This window comes from Vanessa tameamea, chromosome 17 (genome assembly GCF_037043105.1).
Source record: "Vanessa tameamea isolate UH-Manoa-2023 chromosome 17, ilVanTame1 primary haplotype, whole genome shotgun sequence".
NCBI lineage: Eukaryota > Metazoa > Arthropoda > Insecta > Lepidoptera > Nymphalidae > Vanessa > Vanessa tameamea.
The window spans coordinates 10,649,463-10,670,325 of record NC_087325.1 but is presented as its reverse complement, the minus strand read 5'-3'; the positions used below and the strand labels follow the sequence as shown (position 1 = coordinate 10,670,325).

Genomic DNA, 20,863 nt, shown 5'->3' with positions numbered 1-20,863 from the left:
GCGGATAGATCCGAGGACGACAGTTATCTGACGGCTCTGGTTCACTGTTCATGAGCAGCTGTCACGAGCTTATTGTTGGTGACTAGGGATGAACCGCAGACGGATTGTCCACCGGATGTCAATGTTGTGAGTAAACCCTATCGAAGATAACATTATTTAATTAAAAACTTCGAAATTATTCAAGCATTAAAATATTCAGCATTGAATATAAATTACCAAAAAAGGATGAGCTCCAAGGGAGGAAGCCTGTCCGCCTATAATCCTAGTTCCGTCAAATTCCTGGGCTTCTTCAGCGCGCTTGATACTTGTGGCTTCTGGTATACCAATCGTCTCATGGTAGAAGAGACTAATTGGCTCCTCGGCTGCTACAGCCAAAGCAAGCCCGAGGACAACAAGTAAAATTTTCATCCTGTCAAAATTAAATGGACCCCAAAACGCTGTCATTACCACTTATACCATTGTCATATCTTATCTTCTGATGGGATTTACCAAATTCATATTGTACTTAATAATGAAGACATCGATTTGAGAAAGACAATATTGCAAAATATAGATAATCATACTAAATATTCAGCCAGACTTTGCACGGAATTCTTATCAATATTTAAAAAAATGCAATGTTTCCACGAACTACAAAAGTTTAAGTTAAAGAAACTAAACATTTGGAGTATACCTTAGTTCCGTAATTTTTCAAGACAAATACTAGACTTTTTTATCGACAAACGTGTAAAATTTACATTAAGACCGATATTATATGCTATATGCCGTCGATAGATGATTTTCAAGAATAATTTACTTTATAAAATTGATTTGAATATTGCGATTTATAACTCATTGTAAAAGCTTACTTGAATAAATTATTCTTGGAATATTTATATTTAATTTAACCAAAATAACAAAAAGTCGTATTTTTTCTCTCTAAGGGGTGGTATTTATCTTTTAATTCAATGGGACCAAACTGGTTATTTTTATGTAATTGGTAGGAGGACCGGAAAATTTGCCATCTGATGTTAAGTGGTCACCACCGCCCATAGACATTGGCGCTGTTAGAAATAGTAACCATCCCTTACTTCGCCAATGCGCCTTTAACCTTGGGAACTAAGATGTTATGTCCCGTGTGCCTGTAGTTATAGATGTATGGCTGCTTGGCGGCAGAATATCTGATGAGTTGCACAAAGCCCTACCGTAAAGAAATACAACCGAGCCTTCTTAATTTTTTGAAGTCGTTTAACAAAGGAGTGAGTTAGCATCCGTCGGTCGCATTGTCTTATCACGATAACTTATATGATTATATTCATTAGTCATGATGTGTTCGAATTAGAATTAGTGTTTTAGCGTACAAGATTCTAAAGGTATTAAGCAAAATTCATCATTTCGATACCTATGAAGAAAGATCTAACCAATAAATATCTAGATAGAGTGTCGAACTACAAAGGAACTAAAACAAACGAGCCAACTTTATTATCTTGACACTCATCAAACGTCACCCTACTTTACTTGTGTGCGTGTACTTAGTCGTCAACTGTTGGTCACCATTATTTTCGCGTTCTCAGATTTGACAGTCTAGACATTTATATAATCAAATACAAGAAGCTACTGATATGATTATTATTATTTATTTATATTTGACGACATCCTTGGTCGAGTTGTGTGTACACCGGTTTTCATGGGTACACCACTCCGTGGTCCCGGGTTCGATTCCCGGCCGAGTCGATGTAGAAAAAGTTTATAAGTTTTCTATATTGTCTTGGGTCTGGGTGTATGTGGTACCGTCGTTACTTCTGATTTTCCATAACACAAGTGCTTTAGCTACTTACATTGGGATCAGAGTAATCTATGTAATGTTGTCCAATATTTATTTATTTATTTATTATAAAATTAAAAGCATTTTTTTTTAATTTTATTTGCATTTGTTTCAGGTTCGAATCGATCTGACTGTTCGGAAGATGAGAGCGACAGGCAGGGGACTAGCATTTCATCGGAGAGTGAACTTTCAAATTCACCACAAACACAGGGTTGGATATTGGTAAGTCTTATAATTCTTATCAGATTGAACGATAAGGAATATGATATCGTTTACACGATTCAACTAATGAGTACATTACGTCATTATTCGTCGCAGGTTGTCTAATCAATCATAAATAGGTAATGGTTGAATATGATATTATTTCTCAGTTAAATAGGTGGCATATATCTTGATTATAAAAGAGGAAAGAAAAGTACAGCCTCTACGTAAGTAAGTCCTCGGCAACAGCCAACTCTACTTTTGAGGTTTGGCGCTCGTACCTACACTGCACACTGATGCGGATCGGTGGCATATGTGGTAGATTTTTATTCGTCTCATGCAGGTTTCTTCACGATATGGTCAAGTTGACATCTTTTGAATAAAAAACTAAATATAAGCACGTAATAATCACATGAGTTCCGCATTGATGGCTCATTGGCGGTGTAAGATTTCGTTAAATGTTCTTACTGCTCCAATGTCTTTGGGCGTTGGTCACCACTTATTATGTGACCCACTTCTCCGCCCGCCTATTTTACCAATTTCATAAAAAAAAAACAGCCGGTAAATTTCCCACTGCTGGGCTAAGGCCTCCTTTCCCTTTGAGGAGAAGGTTTGGAGCATATTCCACCACGCTGCTCCAATATGGGTTGGTGGAATACACATGTGGCAGAATTTCGTTGAAATTAGACACATGCAGGTTTCCTCATGATGTTTTCCTTCACCGCCGAGCACGAGATGAATTATAAACACAAATTAAGCACATGAAAATTCAGTGGTGCTTGCCTGGAAATCATTGGCTAAGATGTACGCGTTCTAACCACTGGGCCATCTCGGCTCAAAAAAAGGCTCCCTAAGTTGAAGGCTTAGTTAATATTTCTTACAATGCTAATATATATCGGTGGTGATGGTCGTTTTCTATAAAGTGTCCCATTTGTCGTCTACCATTCTATATTTTAAAAGAACGGCTTTTGACCTAATACAATTTCACAAGTGACGACATTTGATTTCACATTTGACTACCTCACACACTACTCGACCACAGGGTCGACCACAGGTTCGAGTAGTGTGTACACCGGTTTTCAGGGGTACGCCACTCCAAGGTCTCGGCCGAGTCGATGTAGAAAAAGTTCATTAGTTTTCTATGTTGTCTTAGGTCTGGGTGTTTGTGGTACCGTCGTTACTTCTGATTTTCCATAACACAAGTGCTGTAGCTTACATTGGGATCAGACTAATATATGTGATGCTGTCCAATATTTATTTATTTATTTATTTACAAGTCTAAACAATATTTGCATGACTATTAAAACACTTAAAAACACTCGTTAAACCTTATCTGAAGATTGCTGCTTCAAACCAAGAACTGTTATATTTTCATGTGCTTAAATTGTACTGATAAATCATGTCGTCAAGTGCTTATATACTTATGAATGCCGTATGAGTTCTCAAAACCTAAGTACAACTCCCGATTAAGAACAGTAAAGTAAATTTCTATCGGAAAATTATGATAAGCAAACCGGAATCTTAACTTCTTCACACGTAGGAAACTATTTGAAAAAGTTGGTAATATGCCTGAACTCCTTCAGGTGGTTTATTATGAGTAAACAGAGAGTACACATTCTGCTCTTTGCAAGTCTCCCTTGAGAATAATGATATAATTAGCTAATTAAAAAAATCTAGTTTCTTTATAATTATTACTTTTATATAACTAGTAAACATTATAAAAAAATAAAACAGATGTTATCAGGCGTAACGCTGTCATAAGTAAGTAATTAGAATCCGATCAATATTACGAGTTAATATTACTGATAAAATTACGATCGTAATGATTTTTATCATAAAATAATATTATAATATCAAACTAGGTACAGACTCGACTTCGCACATGTCGATTTCGTTCTTAAATAATGGGCTAGGTAGAACTGGGTGCAAATAACATTGAACATTATAAGTTGCTGCTAGTAATTTCTCGACGGAAAAACCGAATAGATACTATTAATCTAACCCAAAGCCTCAGAATAGCTTCGTAAGACAACTGCTTAATTTTTCTAGTCAGCTTTTTTATGATATACATAAGGCGGACGAGATAATGAGCCATCTGATAGTAAGACACCACCGCCCTTGGTACCGCCGCCACCGCCATTGGCACTTTAAGAAATATAATCCATTCATTACACGGTCAATGCGAAACCAACCTTGTGATATAAGATGTTATGTCTCTAGAGCCTGTAGCATTGGCACACTCACCCTTCAAACCGGAACACAACCGTACTGAATACTGATATTTACCGGTAGAATGTCTGAAGAGTGGGTGGTACCTACCCAGGTGGGTTTGCGAAAAGCCCTACAACCAATAATTTTATTTATTTTTAATTTAAAATTTTGATATACTCTTTTCGGTTCTATATAATTAAACCATTTAATTTAAATAAATAATAATACCACGCCTATGAGTGAAAAATACGTTATGTTATTTGGAGTCGGTTTTTATATGATAAAATTTTATTTTAGTTTACAATAACAAACAATACTAAGTATTTGTGTTTGTTTGTACAATATCCGATGAGTATTCAATTATTAGTTGCACTATTTAATTTACATCAAGTGAAAGTTCCATATGAGGATAACTATAATATATATACGGTAGCTTTTGAACTCGTACTGAACTAACATACAAAGCTGACTTAAATATGATTAGTACATAAATGATGTATAATTTATAATAATTTGTATGTATATAACATATGTATAAACATCGGTACAATAGAACGGAAATATCAAAAATCAATAAAGTATATAAACCAATCAAGTTCCCACCAGTATCGAACGTAAATAAGAAGCAAGAAGTAACAAGAGTCAGTCAGTCTAAAATTAGAAATTAAACAATTCATTTCAAAATCAAAAACTAACTAATAATACATAGTAATTAAATACATAAAAAATACAAATGTAATAAACAAACATACGAAAATCTTCGTTTATATTGTATGCGTTATGACCGATAAAATTGATGTATCATATCTGCATTTAATATTATAAAGTATTCGAATATTTTGTTGTAACTTAAAAGATATTTTTTTTAATCTTTGGGTGCATCAACAAGATATAATTTGAAAGATTCAGTTACAAATTCAAAAACACATACAATGTCTCTAGCGTTACCCCAAAGTAATATGCCGTATGACATAATACTACAAAAATAAACAAATCAACTTGTATGAATTAGGAGAGAGTTTTCAGCTTATTGCTGTACGCTGTACCATTGCGAATAGTTGGTACGTAAAGCAGATTTTCATCTGAATCAAGCAAGTCTTCTATCGTTGGTTACCTTTATTGATGATATAAACAAAAAATAAGCAAGGAACAAGAAAAACTGAGTGATGTTTGATTCGAACTCTCGATTTTTTATTTAAAAACTACGCGATCTATTTATTACGCTATTTCGCATACAGTCTCGTTTTGTCTTTGGCCACATAGTAGACATTTTCCCAGGTGTTTTTAATTTTTTTTTTTTATGTTTTATATTGGGTTTACCTTTTAAAGAGATTATTATTATTATTTATTTCTATCGATGATTTATTAAAGATCGACGATGGGATTCCGAAATAGATCAACTGATGTTTTTTCTCGTCATTTCTCACGTCAATGTCGCTAATCAACAAGATGACCGATAAAATGAGTTTCAAACGGATTTTATTGCAAAATTGATATATTTGCGGTCTCTTTTTACAATAGTATCGAAAACTCAAAAAGTAATTACTATAATTTTAAGTCATTTTTTTATTAGGAAATCGGATTTTATATATACATATATCTGAAGATTTTAGAACAATGAAATAGATACTAAATTATTTCTTGTATTGTAAAGATTTTTAGGTAATTTGCTATTAAATAGTACTTAAGACATAACCAGCTCATTTTATTATTATATAATTAACAACTCTAGAGAGCTTCATGAAGCTCTATCGATATTTTGGTCGTATCAATATAAAATATCGTTATAAATGTTGCTATATCTAATATTCTATGTACTTAAAAAGATTGTATAATATGTTCTACGTTTAATTGTGGTGACGTGACGTCATATAGATATACAAGTGTCTAAAAATACTTCTAATCTTAGACAATATGTCACATATGTACGTATAGAAGATACTATGCTTAACCAGTTATTAAATACACAATTCCTTTATTTTATGAGAAAAAAAAAAGTCTTTAAAACATTTCTAATAAATACAGGTAAAGAACGAATCAGCTCCGATAATAGATACAGTCGAACTTGAAGTCGACCAAGTGACTCTCCAGCCGCACCGAAGCTCGGCCCTGGCGAGATGCGTCGAAGCCTTGGCCTTGGTGATCAGGGACGTGGCGCACGTGACGCCGCACAACTGCCGCGCTGCGGTGCGATGCGTCAGACTCCTCGCGAGAGCTACACTGCAATCTAGTAAGAAGACATTCGTACACTATCGATTTGATTTTTTTTTATTGATAAAATTTCAAATTTAGAACGTCAGATTCGCTTGATTTTGAATGAGAAAGAATGAAAGATTAATTTTCTATTGAACCGGTTAACTAAGCCTAATTACTTTAGTATCGATTAAAATCTACATTTTAAAACGGTTTTTGTGACGAAATCGTTATCGAAATATTTTTTTATATCAAAATATTGTTAAACAATCGTCATTTTTATTGATAAATTTATTTATCACTTTTTATAATTTTTTTTTTTTATAAAAAGTGATAAATATTTTTTTTTTTATTTATTTATTTATAAATTTATCACGTCCATGTAAATAATATTGTAGAAACATAATGTAACATAATTATGATGGCACGTAGTGTAATTAAGACTTAATAAAATTACAAATGTTTTTTGCATGTTAAAATGCAAAAACGTCCCCGAAACAATTGAATGTAAATCTCATGATTTTTCATTGAATGTAATCTACTTGTCATGCAATGGGACTAAATGGGAGGTAAATGAAAGACAGTAATGATCATCAATAATGTTCTTCTAAGTTTATTTCATTATTTTAGAAGTATTATAAGATATAGTATATAATATAGAACGTAGTCGATGATTTAGGTTTAGTCCTGAACCTTTAAACTATTTTCTTCCTACTAATTAACACAAACGAGGCATAAATGGGGGGTAAAATGAGATTATTATTAGTTTTTTTGAAAACATTCGATAGTAATAATCTTAATACACATATTTCAATAACAATGAAATATTTTTTAAACTGTCTAGATATGTAATCATAAGTAATAAGTAACAAATTAACAGGTAAGTCGAAATGGTCAACGGAAGAAGGATCGCGTGGTCGGCGGCGCGCGCGAAGCGACTCCAGCGACGAGGAACTCGACACGCTCGACCATTACCACATGGTCAGCATTCAGGTATATCGCTTAGCCTTGTAAATAATGTGCTTATCCATGACACGCTATGCACGCCTTCTAGAAGTTTCTAGAAGTTTCCGTCTATTTGATTGACCCCCTTTAATCTTTTTAAAATATATATTTTTGGTTGTTTGGTTAATTTGCTATTTGGTGATAGAAAAATTATATTTGTATCATGAGTATTTGGATATGTTATGTATGAGTGAGCACCACCAGTGAGATCCGAGTGAGTGAGAAAGTTACAGGCACTAGTGAAAAGTCTTAAATAGTTAGTGGCGTGTCAATTGTGGAAGAATTAACTTGGATTTCTTAAAATGTCTCTGAGAGCAGATAAACAGTCACGATGAAGTATTTTTTTGTCAATTCAAAACAAAGTAAAGTAATTCAGTAATAGTTGTTGGGAAAATGTTTCCTATCCTCATGAGAAGAAGAATCTGAGATATACAGGTATTCTGAGGATGTATTCCAATCAAGCACGAGTTGTATTATATACACAAACGAAGCACATCAGCTCTCATTAGGCTTGAACCTGAAGTCTTCATTAAGATGCTCCATCCACTTGGCAATCCCGGCTCTCAATCTTGTCTGTTTGTCTTCCTATAAAAAGAACAAAGAAAACCATAGATTTGCACTCTCTGTGATATTCGATATCGCTAAGTTTTTGACCACACATCACCAAGAAAGCCAAAATATTTTACCATAACTGCTTGACTAATTCTGCGGCTTAGCATTAATCATAAATAATTAAGATTAATCCAATAATAGACAATATAGACGTGATTGTTTTTTTTTTAATATTGCAGCTACTGGATTTAATGCACACTCTACACAGTCGTACTGCGCAGATATTTAAATGGTGGCGAGACGAATCAGACCACGGGCAAGGTAAATATTGTTTATTTATGCATTTTGTTCAAAGATATATCCCGCTATTTTTGTTCTGGATTATTCTAGAAACAGTTTCATTGTTATTTTGCCTACCAATAAGAAAGTGTAACGCTTCTGAGATTAATGTTGTGATTTAAATTTTTATCACAATCAATTTGGTTGACTTGATTGATAGATAAAACCAGTTTGGTTTAAACAAGTATTTATTATGAAGAGGGATAAACTGTGATGCTTGATGTTCGCAAAACTAAAAAAAATCGCGTGCAAGCCGTTCAATTACATAACTAATTATTAAGTCCCGATCGAAACCTATCCACAATAATCGATCGTTAAAAAATAATGATTATCAAACATATATCCGCAAAATTCGTATAATTGAGATATTTCGACATTAAATCATGAAATTCAATGACGTGACAGTTCAACGGGCGGCCATGTTTGACGTTTACGGGTGCGTTCACAAAGTGTTCCACCAAAAAGCAATACTTAGTATCGTTGTGTTCAAGTTAAGGTGAGTCAGTGTAACTAAAGGCATATAGGACATAACATCTTAGTTCTCAAGGTCGTTAGCGTATTGACAGTGTAAGGGGACGGTAATTTTTACAGTGCCAAATGTCTAAGGTCACTTGATAGTCAGCGTAGCTATTCAAAATAAGAATTAAAGTAATATATTTTCGGCGAATGTTTCAACTGCAGTTTAACTTAAGCGAATGACTTCAATTAAAATGCCTAAAATTAAATATTATCGTTTGTTATCAAGCCGTGTTCACATTGCACATTTATCCGTTGAATTTATGACTTACTAAAGTAATGATTACATAACTAACAAAGTAAATGGTACGATAGCTTCATACAAATGTATAATGTTTTTGTAAAATATACACTGGGTTTTTCCAGTTTTATTATAATTACAGGTGACGATTACATAAATATCTGAGTATCGCATTAATAAGCTTATAATTAATACAGGCAACGACCAAATCTTGTAATCCTGTTATGATTAGTTTAACCTGACTTACATATATTATCAGTCTTAAGTACATGCTGGAGATTTTATTTTAAATTTAAATAAAGTAAATAGATATAATAGATAGACTGACAGATGGGCAATCTGATAGTAAGTGGTCTTCAGGTAAATATTGGTGCATCGTATTCGCGCCTTAACTCTTGAGAACAAGGGATGAGCCAGTATAAGTACGGATACATGTGTCATAATCTGTTGTATCTTGTACTAACACTGGCTCACTCACCCTTCCAACAGAAACACAACAATCTTTATTAATATTATATATGCAAAAAAAACTTGACTTGACTGTTACCCTTGACGGCCAAACCACTGAATTGCGAATTTGGTGAATTTAGTATGAAGCAAGCTTGAACCCCATGTAAGGACATCGGGTAACATCTAGTAATAAATATTACTGTTTGTTATAAGTGGGTGGTACCTACCCTTGCATAATACTCTTCTAAAAAAAAAACATAATTAAATACTAATAATTGATAATTATAGACCGGGGTACAACGATAAAAGATTTGAAGTCATTTGTAACAACTATCATCACATATCAGGTCATGTACTGTTCTTTTCTGGTCATAAATTATATGAGATATGCTATTCGTTATTATACGAATAGCATATCTCATATAATTGTATAAATGGATTTCAATAGCTGGCTAATTGGTTAGGCGGATATATAGAAATATATTATGAAATAAAACAAAGCATTAAAAACAATGATTAATTAATTATAAATTATTTTCTCCCCTGCCTACAGTTTGCTAAATTACCTACCAAGTTACATAGACTCTAGCCATGAAAGCAAGGGCATATAAATGTGACCTATATTTGAAACGTATTTATCTAAACATGCATTAAATTATAATCCTTATAATCATCAAGGCTAAAACCTAACATTAAAAATAATAACGACAGTATTGTTACTTCACATACAATGATCTTTATTGGATCGTAGCCTATTAACTATTGTAATTTAAAAATAATAAGTATTATAATATTATCGATGAAAAAATCAGAATACACTATCTTGACTGACAAAGTCGATTATCCCAGACAAATTTTACGCAAGGCCCTTATCAGTTAATTACTTCAGTTCAAAGGTTATTTATAAATTTATGTACGGTGTACACAGAGAATAGAACATGATAATGTTAAATTAAGTGTTTAGAACACGTGCATCTTAACCGATAACAGCAGGTTCAACCCCACACAAGCACCATTGAATGTTCATGTGCTTAATTTGTGTTTATAATTCATCCCGTGCTCGGCGGTCAAGGAAAATATCGTGAGGAAACCTGCACGTGTCTAGTTTCAAAGAAATTCTGCCATGTCTCCACCAACTCGCATTGGATCAACGTGGAGAAATAAGCTCCAAAACCAAAGAGAGAGGAGGCATGAGCGCAATAGTAGGACATGTACAGGAAGTTACTTTAATGTTAATTTATTGTTTTTAGTTTGAAACTGGGCGTGTAAATATTTCAATTTGTGCTGTGTGGTAAACAGTGACATCCCATACAGTCCCATGTATATACGGAAATCCAAGTAGTTTATACTAATCTAATAAGACGTCACATATTGCGACAAACTGTAGTTAAGACTGGATTAGGTTTTTGCTTAATAGACAGATTATTTATTGATCTTGTTATTTATTATATATAATTTTTATGTAATCGAGATTCTTAAGATTTGGTGTTCCTTGCTGTCAGATCGGACTGTGTGTATAAGAAGATTACCGTGATACAGAAGTGAGCGAGACTCTAAGATTACCGAAGCACGCACGACAGGCAGGTGCTATTGGATATACATTAGTTTTATCTACAGACATGACGTGATTATTTTGTAAAAATAATCATAAATGGCGCGTGCAATTAATTCACTTAGTAACGTTTAATTTTTTAATTGATAAAGATTAAAACGGCTTGTCCACAAATAGCATTTTGCATCGGACCAGTAGTTCCTGGTTCCTGAGAAGAAAGCATGCGTACAGTACGCGTTAGCTAATTTTTATAAAAATAAAGATTATTAATAATTATTACGATTTCCTTGAGATGATAAAAATAAATAAAGATAAATAATGTTTAAAATAAATCAAGAATACAAGCTCATATAAAAGTAAACACGGTTTGAAACGTAATAACGTTTTATAGATATTCGATGATATTTATATAATCCTTAGGGTATTTTACCTTTGGCTCCTGGACTATTACATATCACCCATATAAGCATTGCTACATTGGGATACAGTAACATTCTCGACGAACAATCGTTATATATTTATTAATCACTTTGTATTCAATCCCATTTTTTTTATGTACAGTAGCTATATTTATGTCTACGTAGTAGAGCGATAATTTTATAAATGATTTAGTGTCTTCGGCTAGATCATTTCACGTATACTATACATACTTCATTGTATATAATTATTAATATTGATTAAATTTTAATTAGAGCCTCTCCTCTTATAATATAAATAGAGTAGGACTGCCCTCAAACTTTGGACGGCTAAGATGCTAGGTGGGATTTATTTATAAAGCGTTTGCATTAATCAAACACACAAACTTCTCATGCTCTTCTTGAACTATCTTACTAACAAAAGCACTTCTTAAACCGAACCTCGGTATTCGCTTTCAATATTTCTAGAAGCTTATTTCTACCTCGTGCTTATTGACGGGTTCGATGAGGAAAATAATCGAATATCGCTCTGATATCTGTAATTATTTATGACAATATTTTCGATAATATCGTTTTCGAAATTCCCACAATGATTTAACAACAGTGTTGATAGTGTCAAGTAGCTTACAGATTAAATACATTAATCTGTTTTCACGGTTTTACCCAGTTTAGTGATTTATTTTTAAATATCATTCGCGTTTCACGTGGTAATTATAATACGTAGGTATTTCAAAATTTTATACCAAAAAAATGCCCGTCATCCCCGTCCGATCACTAAGACAATTGCTATATGTACCTACAGGTCTTGGTGATCGGTTTAATGGTAGAAATGTTGATGTGGTATCATTTGGTGGTATATTACTACACGCGTACCTTTTTTTTCGCTGGAAAAACGCTCTTACGCGTTTCCCCCACGTGAAGTGGGGGGTGGTCGGAATACCCACTAAAAAGAGCGGTACCCGCTCCGTCTTCACGGGCGGGCATCACGGGATCGCTTACGCATGCTACCGTGATGCCTCGACGGGTGGCCCACCTTGGGCCTCCAAGCTAGAGGAGTTCCTGGGGTAACGAGAACCCCCCTACTGCCGGCGACGCATACAGCGGGGGGAGAAAGTATGCATAGCGCTGATGCCTTCTCCCGGCCTCCTTCGTCGGAGCGAATCCGCGGAAGCACTCTCTAAATTTACCATTATGATAAGGTTGATTGACATATGCTGTTGTCCCGAAGCAGTTTCAACACCATATTACCAATGGGCCACCAACTTTGTGAACAATTACCCGTCAAATCGACAAACAAAATACTAAATATTGCTGTGTGGCTGTTAGAACGCGTGCATCTTAACCGATGATTTTGGGTTCAAACACAGGCAAGCACCACTGAATTTTCATGTGCTTAATTTGTTTATAATTCATCTCGTGCTCGGCGGTGAAGGTAAACATCGTGAGGAAACCTTCATGTCTCTAATTTCAACGAAATTCTGCCACATGTGTATTCCACCAACCCGCATTGGAGCAATGTGGTGGATTAATAGTCTAAATTTTAGTAGACATGTTTGTCATCAAATCAATAATAATTAATTAAACATCGATACGATGATTAAAATGATAATTAACGTAATTAAGATTATCTACTTACGCCGGGATTCAAAAGGGGCCTTGTTTTTTAATATTCGTTCGTCTGTTTTATTAATTAATGTTTTATTCAAGGTTTTCAGAACATATTCCTGGTATTATTATTATGTGCAGGTATATTTAAGTTAAGTTTAGTTTCAGGATATATTATTTTACATTAACTTGTCATTCGATATTTATATATATATATTGTAGTGGTGTGTTCTGATTTCTCATAGTTATCCGATGTAAATACAAGCATAAGTAATTAAATGATACAATGACATTTCCATATCTATACTGTTTGAAAATAAACAAAGTCGCTTACCTCGCTTAGTCGCTATCTGTTTGTCCCTGTGTATGCTTTGATCTTTAAAATTACACAACGGATTTTTATTCAGGTCTTTTTTAAATAGATACAGTGATTCAACAGGAAGGTTTATATGCACAATATAGTAGAGAAACACTGATCATTTTAGAGGTTTCTAAAGTTATGTCGTAAATAAACACATATTTTTGCGCTTACATTGCAAACGCTGGCTGAACTCTACAAGATTGATCAAAATAATGTACTACAGTATAGAACCTTAAAAAAGTCCGCGATAGTATATGCCTATCGCTCAGGGATAACCCAAAATAGCCATTTAACAATACAGCATTAATTCTTATCCAATAAAGTACCTTAAATAGATTGTGCATTTAATATAGATCAATAGCGCCCTTCACATCATTTAATTTAAATGTTTGTTTTCGAAGATATTACATATTTAAAATACAGGGACATAGCGGTTTGTATTTTCTAATGACAAAAAGCTATGAACTTTATATATAATGACATTCTGCAGTAATTAGTATCATAATTAGCAGTAATATGATAAATGTGAAAGTAACTCTGTCTGTCTGTTACGCTTTCACGGTTAAACAGAACCGAGTATGATGAAATTTTGGTACGAAACAAGCTTTAACCACAAGAAAGGACAGGCTAATTACCTTACACCTACGACAACACGGTCTAACACTCGCGAACATATTCAAAAAAAATTATAGAAACAAAACGCTAAAGGCAGTAACAACACATTGGTAGAGATTTATTTATTTAAAGAGGAAACAATATAGTTACAAGACACATAAACTTCTGAAAATATTTAATAAATAATAAAAAAAATTAACAGACAAATTGACTTCTAATTCGATTCGATTATCTAAATTCGAGCCCATAAAATATTATTTATCGTATAAATTAAGAAAAACACTTAGTATTCATGTGTAATTCACTTACTCAAATTCAGATAAGATAGTTTAATTAGATTTATTCCTGGTTCCGTGATGATAAATATTAATTAGACCTTCAAGATATAAATAGAAATGTGGTCTTAGAGAATTAATAATTACTATGATTAATAGTGAGTCACCGGCGAAACTTCGCGTTTATTGAAAATATTTTTATAGCAATTTCAAAACATTTCAAAATCTTTGTTTTGATTTCATTTTTTAAATAAAAAACTTATTTAAAAAACAAATTATGTTTAATAGTATACATTAATTCAGTTGGAATTGGAGTTGGTCGATAACAATTTACTTTAATTTTGTTTACGTTTTTCATTTTTTTTTCTTGTACAGTAGGAACGCTCTCTAACACGGCCGCTCTGTATAATTAATTCTTTCTTAAATTGTACCAATTTACATTACATCATTACATTAGCAGCCTGTAAATTTCCTACTGCTGGGCTAAAGGCCTCCTCTCCCTTTAAGGAGAAGGTTTGGAGCACCACGCTGCTCCAATGCGGGTTGGTGGAATACACATGTGGCGGAATTTCGTTGAAACTAGACACATGCAGGTTTCCTCACGATGTTTTCCTTCACCGCCGAGGACGAGATGAAATATAAACACAAATTAAGCACATGAAAATTCAGTGGTGCTTGCCTGGGCCTGAACCCGAAATCATCGGTTAAGATGAACGCGTTCTAACCACTGGGCCATCTCATACATTTAAAATATTAGTATAGATTAACGGTTTGAAAAATTTTTATGTCTCCAGGCGCTGAAGATTACGATCTATGGGAGGTCGCGTGGAAACCGCTCTTGCAAGGGATAGCAGAATTTTGTACAGACAGACGGAAACAGGTACATTGTATATTAATGAATTAATGAAAACATATATGCTATTAGTTTGTGTTTTAAGATGAATGATTACTTGCAGATCTATCGTACTGTTTGGCTACTGTGACGTAATGACGTCTCAAAATACAAACATTTCGCATAAATATTTATAATATTGTAGATGTATAAGCTTAGTTCAAAAACTCCCAAAAAAAGAGTCTCACAGTAGCCGCGTATTATGTGTAGCATCCGATATCTCACCTTGATGATTATTGGACGTGTAACTCAAGCACCGCGCGTTTATTGGTTAAATTAAATAGCGCGCGTTTCTGCGGCTTTCTGTTACACATTTCCGTCCCTTATCACGAAATCCGACCCACAGATGACAGGGAAATAAGAGGCTTTACTCTCAGTTATCACCTTTACGTTACACAATAAAAGGAATATACTAATACTCAATTCTAATTTATTTGTGACGTTCAGTTTTATTTATTGTATAAATCGTCCCGGTCCATATTCCAGGTGGCGAACAGTGCAATAGCGTACCTCCAGCGAGCGCTGCTGGCTCCGGCGCTGTCGGCGCTAGGCGGCGCCGGCTGGGAGGCGTGCTTCGAGCACGTGCTGCTGCCGCTGCTCAACAACCCCCCCAGGCGCCCCGACGCCGCGGCCCGCGCCGACACGGTCATGTGCAAGGTTAGATATTTGAAAAATCGTATCAGATGTACCCACATATTACGTATTATCAAAATCGACAATATAATTTGAAGCATTGATCTTGTTCACCGTTCACTTGCTAACTTATCGGAGGGGGCCTAACGCGCGCGGTGCGCAGGTGTTCCTGCAGCACCTGCCGGCGCTGGGCGCGCGCGCGTCGTTCGGCGCGCTGTGGGCGCGCGTGGTGCGCGTGCAGCGCGGCCTGCTGCGCGCGCCCGCGGAGCCGCTGCGCGAGGCGGCGCTCGAGTCGCTCAAGAACATGCTGCTCGTCATGCACTCCGTCAAGGTGCGTTACACGGGCGAGGGGACTCTGTGAAGTTAAACAGTTGTTGCTCTTTACTATTCACAGGCGCGTGTTAATACTATGAAATATTCGTATAAACATATTTGTATAAATTGAATACTACGACCAGTTTGCAATGCAAGCAAGAACACATATAATTACATAATATATTATGTTGATTATTAAAACCCTTAGTACTATATAGCTGAGCTATTAGCAAATCGCATAAATTACCTAAATCTGAGGTTTCTTTTCTACCTTTATTAATTCTTCTAGGTTCTACGTTTAGGTGCCTAGTGGTAGATGCAAAACCTTGAGACTTTGACGAGAAGAGACCTCAATCAACACTTTCCCACTGCTGGGACATTTAATACATTAATAATTACCTGTTACAGATATTCAGTAACGGCGAGGGCTACAACGACCTCTGGTACATAACGTGGGATATCATCAGGGAGTTCCTACCCGATCTGAAGGACGAACTGTTCCCCGAAGGTAGCACTCATTTCCTATATACCCACTGATATGACATGTGACTGTTAAATATAGAATATAGTTATGTTTTAAGAAAAATCCTCTTTTCATTTCTTTTGTTTGTCCTCTATTTGAAAGTTACATTAAGACTGCATGTTATCCGTTTTAACATCTAACGGTAAGTGGTCACCATCGACAAATATCATGTACATCGTGAATGCGCCACCAACCTTGGAAACACAAAGATTTTCTCTCCTTTGTGCCTTTAATGACCGATAGATGTTTTTTTTTATTATTTTGATTTTATGATGATCACCATCTGTCGTTGTCGTGGTCACGAGCTGACTGTGCACATTAACAGGCGACTGCACGGGTTTCCTTCAACTTCATTAAAGTTTTTTTCATTTCTGCGATAGTGCTGTGTATATACGACATTAACACTATTGAACTACGCGAACTTTTTTACTTTTTTGTACAATCTACTATAATAAGATTTTAAATTAACATGGTTATTTTTATTACTTACAGTATTTAAAACGGGAAATTTACCATGTTTTTTATTTTTATCTGGTGGAGCTCGATATTTCGACATTATCTACGAATGTCTTGTTCACGAGACTGAAATATCCCGTTTTAAATACTGTAAGTAATTCTACTATAATGTTTAATTATGTTGAAAGCACAGGGACATTAAGAAATATTTATTTTTATGTTTCGGTTTGAAGGGTGAGTGACCCAGTGTGACTGCAGGCACTATGGACATAACATCTTAGTTTCCAAATTTGTTTGCTCATTGGGGATCAATGTCTAGAGCCGTGATCGCCCAATGGTTAGGACGCGTGCATCTTAACCGATGATTGCGGGTTCAAACCCAGGCAAGCACCATTGAATTTTCATGTGCTTAATTTGTATTTAATTCATCTCGTGCTAAAGAAAGCTGCATGTGTCTAATTTCAACGAAATTCTGCCACATATGCATATCCATCTGCATTGGAGCAGCGTGGTGGAATATGCTCCAAAACCTTCTCCTCAAAGGGAGAGGAGGCCTTTTCCCTTAGCAGTGGGAAATTTACAGGCTCTTAATGTTGTAATGTTGTTGCCTATGGGCACTGGGGACCAGTTATAATCAATCAAAATTGTTAGTTTTATATCTTATTAACATTACAAACATCTTGGACATAATGCCGCCTCTTGTATACCCCGAATTTGTATTTAATTTTTAATTTCATTGATGACTAGATACTATTTAAATATGACATGTCAATTGTAGAAGAATATGTCAAATGTATTCACAGACAGCCATTGGGTTAAATAATTATTTTGGCCTAATTCAGTAACATAAACAGATAAATATAAGTAATACAAGGTTCAGAGAAATGAGAAGAGGTCTTGCCCAGCAGTGGGACGACAAGTTTAGAAAATGCAACTACAAGATTCATCAAAGTCATTACAACAGATAAAATATGTTTTAAATTCTTTCCTAAGACCCAAATGACGTATTAATAATTTATTATACATGTCCGCTATCTAATATTTGGCGACAATATGGTTTGATTGAAAACTTACCTCATGAATAAATAATTAAAATTAGTTTTTTTTTTGTCATTCAGTCAGCGCTTCCTTATCTATTAAAGAAGAAATCGCACATACTAATGTTATTAGATGAATTAAGAAACGTTTTATATGACTGTGTTTTCAAATAATAGAATATTTTTACAGAAATATAGAGATTCGATACGCGTATATAACTAGTTACCTACGTAATAATTAAATCATCAAAAAAAAAAAAATACGAAAAACTTAAGTACAATAGATTGAACAAAATATAAACGTTGTTAAACTTATCATTTCAGCGAACGATAACACGAAGCCGACGCAGAGCGTCCCGAGCCACATGCAGCCGTCTCTCCCACTCATCCCCACCATCGTGCCGGTCGCACCCATCTCGCCCCCTCTACCCGACACCGCCCGCCCCCCACCGGCCGCCGCCCCGCACCCTTCCGTCCCCATACAGATCCAGAGGTCTGCAGCTCAGTCGCCGAACATTTTGGTGGGCTCCGGACAGTCTCCGCCGCAGAGCACCTTCAGCTCGCAGCCCGTCGGCGGGATGGTGCCCATAAGGAACCCGCTGTACGACCAGACGGGCTTGACGTCCTCCGTCCTCCTGCATCCGTTGAATGAGGTAGGCCTACCAAATCCCTTCTCAACATAACAGTAAGTAAATTATTCGAAAACTTTTTTTACAAATACTTTTATATTTGATGTCGACGAACGAAGTTACCAGTTCCTGAGTTCATCGTTATTTTAATTAAGCAAAGAATACTGGATTTTGGAAATGAAACGACGTGATATTTCGTGATCGGACAATTTATTTTCAAAGGACGATGACCGCTTTTACGGTATTAATGAACGAATGACACACAGATTATAAATAGAGTAACTCAAACAGATATCGTTCAGTAATACAAAGGTGTGCTTTGTGTCTCGCTAGATGGCGTTATTTTATTATTATATTAACACTCCCCTTACCAAAATATAGTTGAAATGTATGGTATAAAAAATGTTCTATGATCTTTTTAAATTACATTTATTTATTGTTATATTTTATCGACTTCAGATGATTTCGACGCCGATCGGAATATCGATACAGTCTCAACCGCCGATCCTCTGTCCGAGGCCGGCCGATAATCCAACGGGCGAAAACAGCCCCAATAACGAAACAGTAGACTCCAACACTGAACCAAAGGACGCGCAGCAAAGCGAGCTGTACGCGGAGTACCTAACGAACCCGTACACCGAGGTCAAAGAACTCTCCGCCAAGGAGGCGACTATTTACGATCCGGAAGAAAATCGCCACTTAATAATAAGAAACGACCAGATAGTACCGAGCTCAGAACGTCTTCTATCTCAGAAATCGTTCAGTGCGAATGTGACACCAATGCACGCTAAGAATAAGGCTCAATTCGGATCGACGGACAACGTGGGACAGGAGTCGAGTATATTCAACTTTTCCAATTACTTCGGTTCGGTCAATGAGAAAGTTGGCGGTTCTGAAGTATTCGATACGTTAATGTCGACGCAAGAGGGCTAGCTAGATTTTGAAATCTACAGGGGGACGTGGTTGTAGACAAAAATGGACCTAAAATTGATTGATGCGGTTTTATTGGATTTCTCAACTGTGTTTTGTGTAAAATTAATAAACATAAGTTCCACATTACGTATAAGGCTTTTACCCACTTGGTTCTGGAATATTCGATTTCAAATTTATACAGGACGTATAATTAAAACATACGAAATTATATGATAATATTTTCAGGATCAGATTTTTTTGACTTGTAAAAGTTTATTTAAATAAAATATTTTAGATTTCATACATCATACAACGTTAAATCTATTTTGTTAAATCTGAGGGAACGTCATAGAGCTGTTACAACATTACATCAAGTTCAAATCCAATACTGAGTAATTTTATACTTAATTAGAAGCGCAATAATAGCTTGGTAACAAATCTTAACCAAAACACTCATTTTTCCAAGTACCTATTTATTATATCAACCAAATAATTAATATTATACTCGGCGGTAAACGAAAACGTCGTAAATGCAAGAAATAACACGCGCAAGCGAGATCGCAACGGGAGAGATTTGTCCAGCTGTGCCATTTAAAGGTTGTTACTGTTAAGCACGAGTCTAGTAGATTTGACTGTTATTGTGATGCATTTTCTGTTAAGTATTTCTGGGATCCCTAGATTCTTAATAAGTAATTATGCAATAATAAAAATATTGATTTGGTCGTCGTATCTACTCTATGTATGTCTCGGCAGCTTTAGGTATTACCCATTTCAATGACTGGTAATTAAACCACGTTAACTTTACGTTACGTAAAGTTGCATTTGCGAAATCCAATTTGAAACCACGATTAGATAAATTTTAAACGTGTATAAATCTAATACTTTTTTATTGTCAGACAAATATTTATTGATTTTTATTAATTTAATTCGTCAATTATTAATTGTATTCAGACCATATTTAATCACACAATGACACGAGTCTTTGTGGTGTTATATATTAAAATCAATTTTAGATGAGACCATACTTTGATTTTTAGGAGCAATAGTTTTGTCATGTATCCGTACATACTTTCTAACATGAAACTGCGTTTTTGTTAACCCATGTCTGAAACACTAGCTTCTCGCAGCTA

At 35.1% G+C, this 20,863-nt stretch overlaps 1 protein-coding gene across 1 annotated transcript in view; it reads left to right on the top strand.

Annotated features, from left to right (window-relative positions):
• Garz (gartenzwerg) overlaps positions 1-19,843 on the top strand; it is a 97,801-nt gene extending 77,958 nt beyond the window's left edge. The window contains exons 21-30 of the mRNA XM_064217444.1: positions 1,920-2,026; positions 6,242-6,446; positions 7,290-7,402; positions 8,206-8,287; positions 15,131-15,216; positions 15,715-15,885; positions 16,025-16,192; positions 16,585-16,684; positions 18,517-18,845; positions 19,281-19,843. Of these exons, the coding sequence (XP_064073514.1) occupies positions 1,920-2,026; positions 6,242-6,446; positions 7,290-7,402; positions 8,206-8,287; positions 15,131-15,216; positions 15,715-15,885; positions 16,025-16,192; positions 16,585-16,684; positions 18,517-18,845; positions 19,281-19,754 (1,835 nt within the window). The 3' untranslated portion in view covers positions 19,755-19,843. The remainder of the gene's footprint in view (positions 1-1,919; positions 2,027-6,241; positions 6,447-7,289; positions 7,403-8,205; positions 8,288-15,130; positions 15,217-15,714; positions 15,886-16,024; positions 16,193-16,584; positions 16,685-18,516; positions 18,846-19,280) is intronic.
• Positions 19,844-20,863: the final 1,020 nt, after the last annotated feature.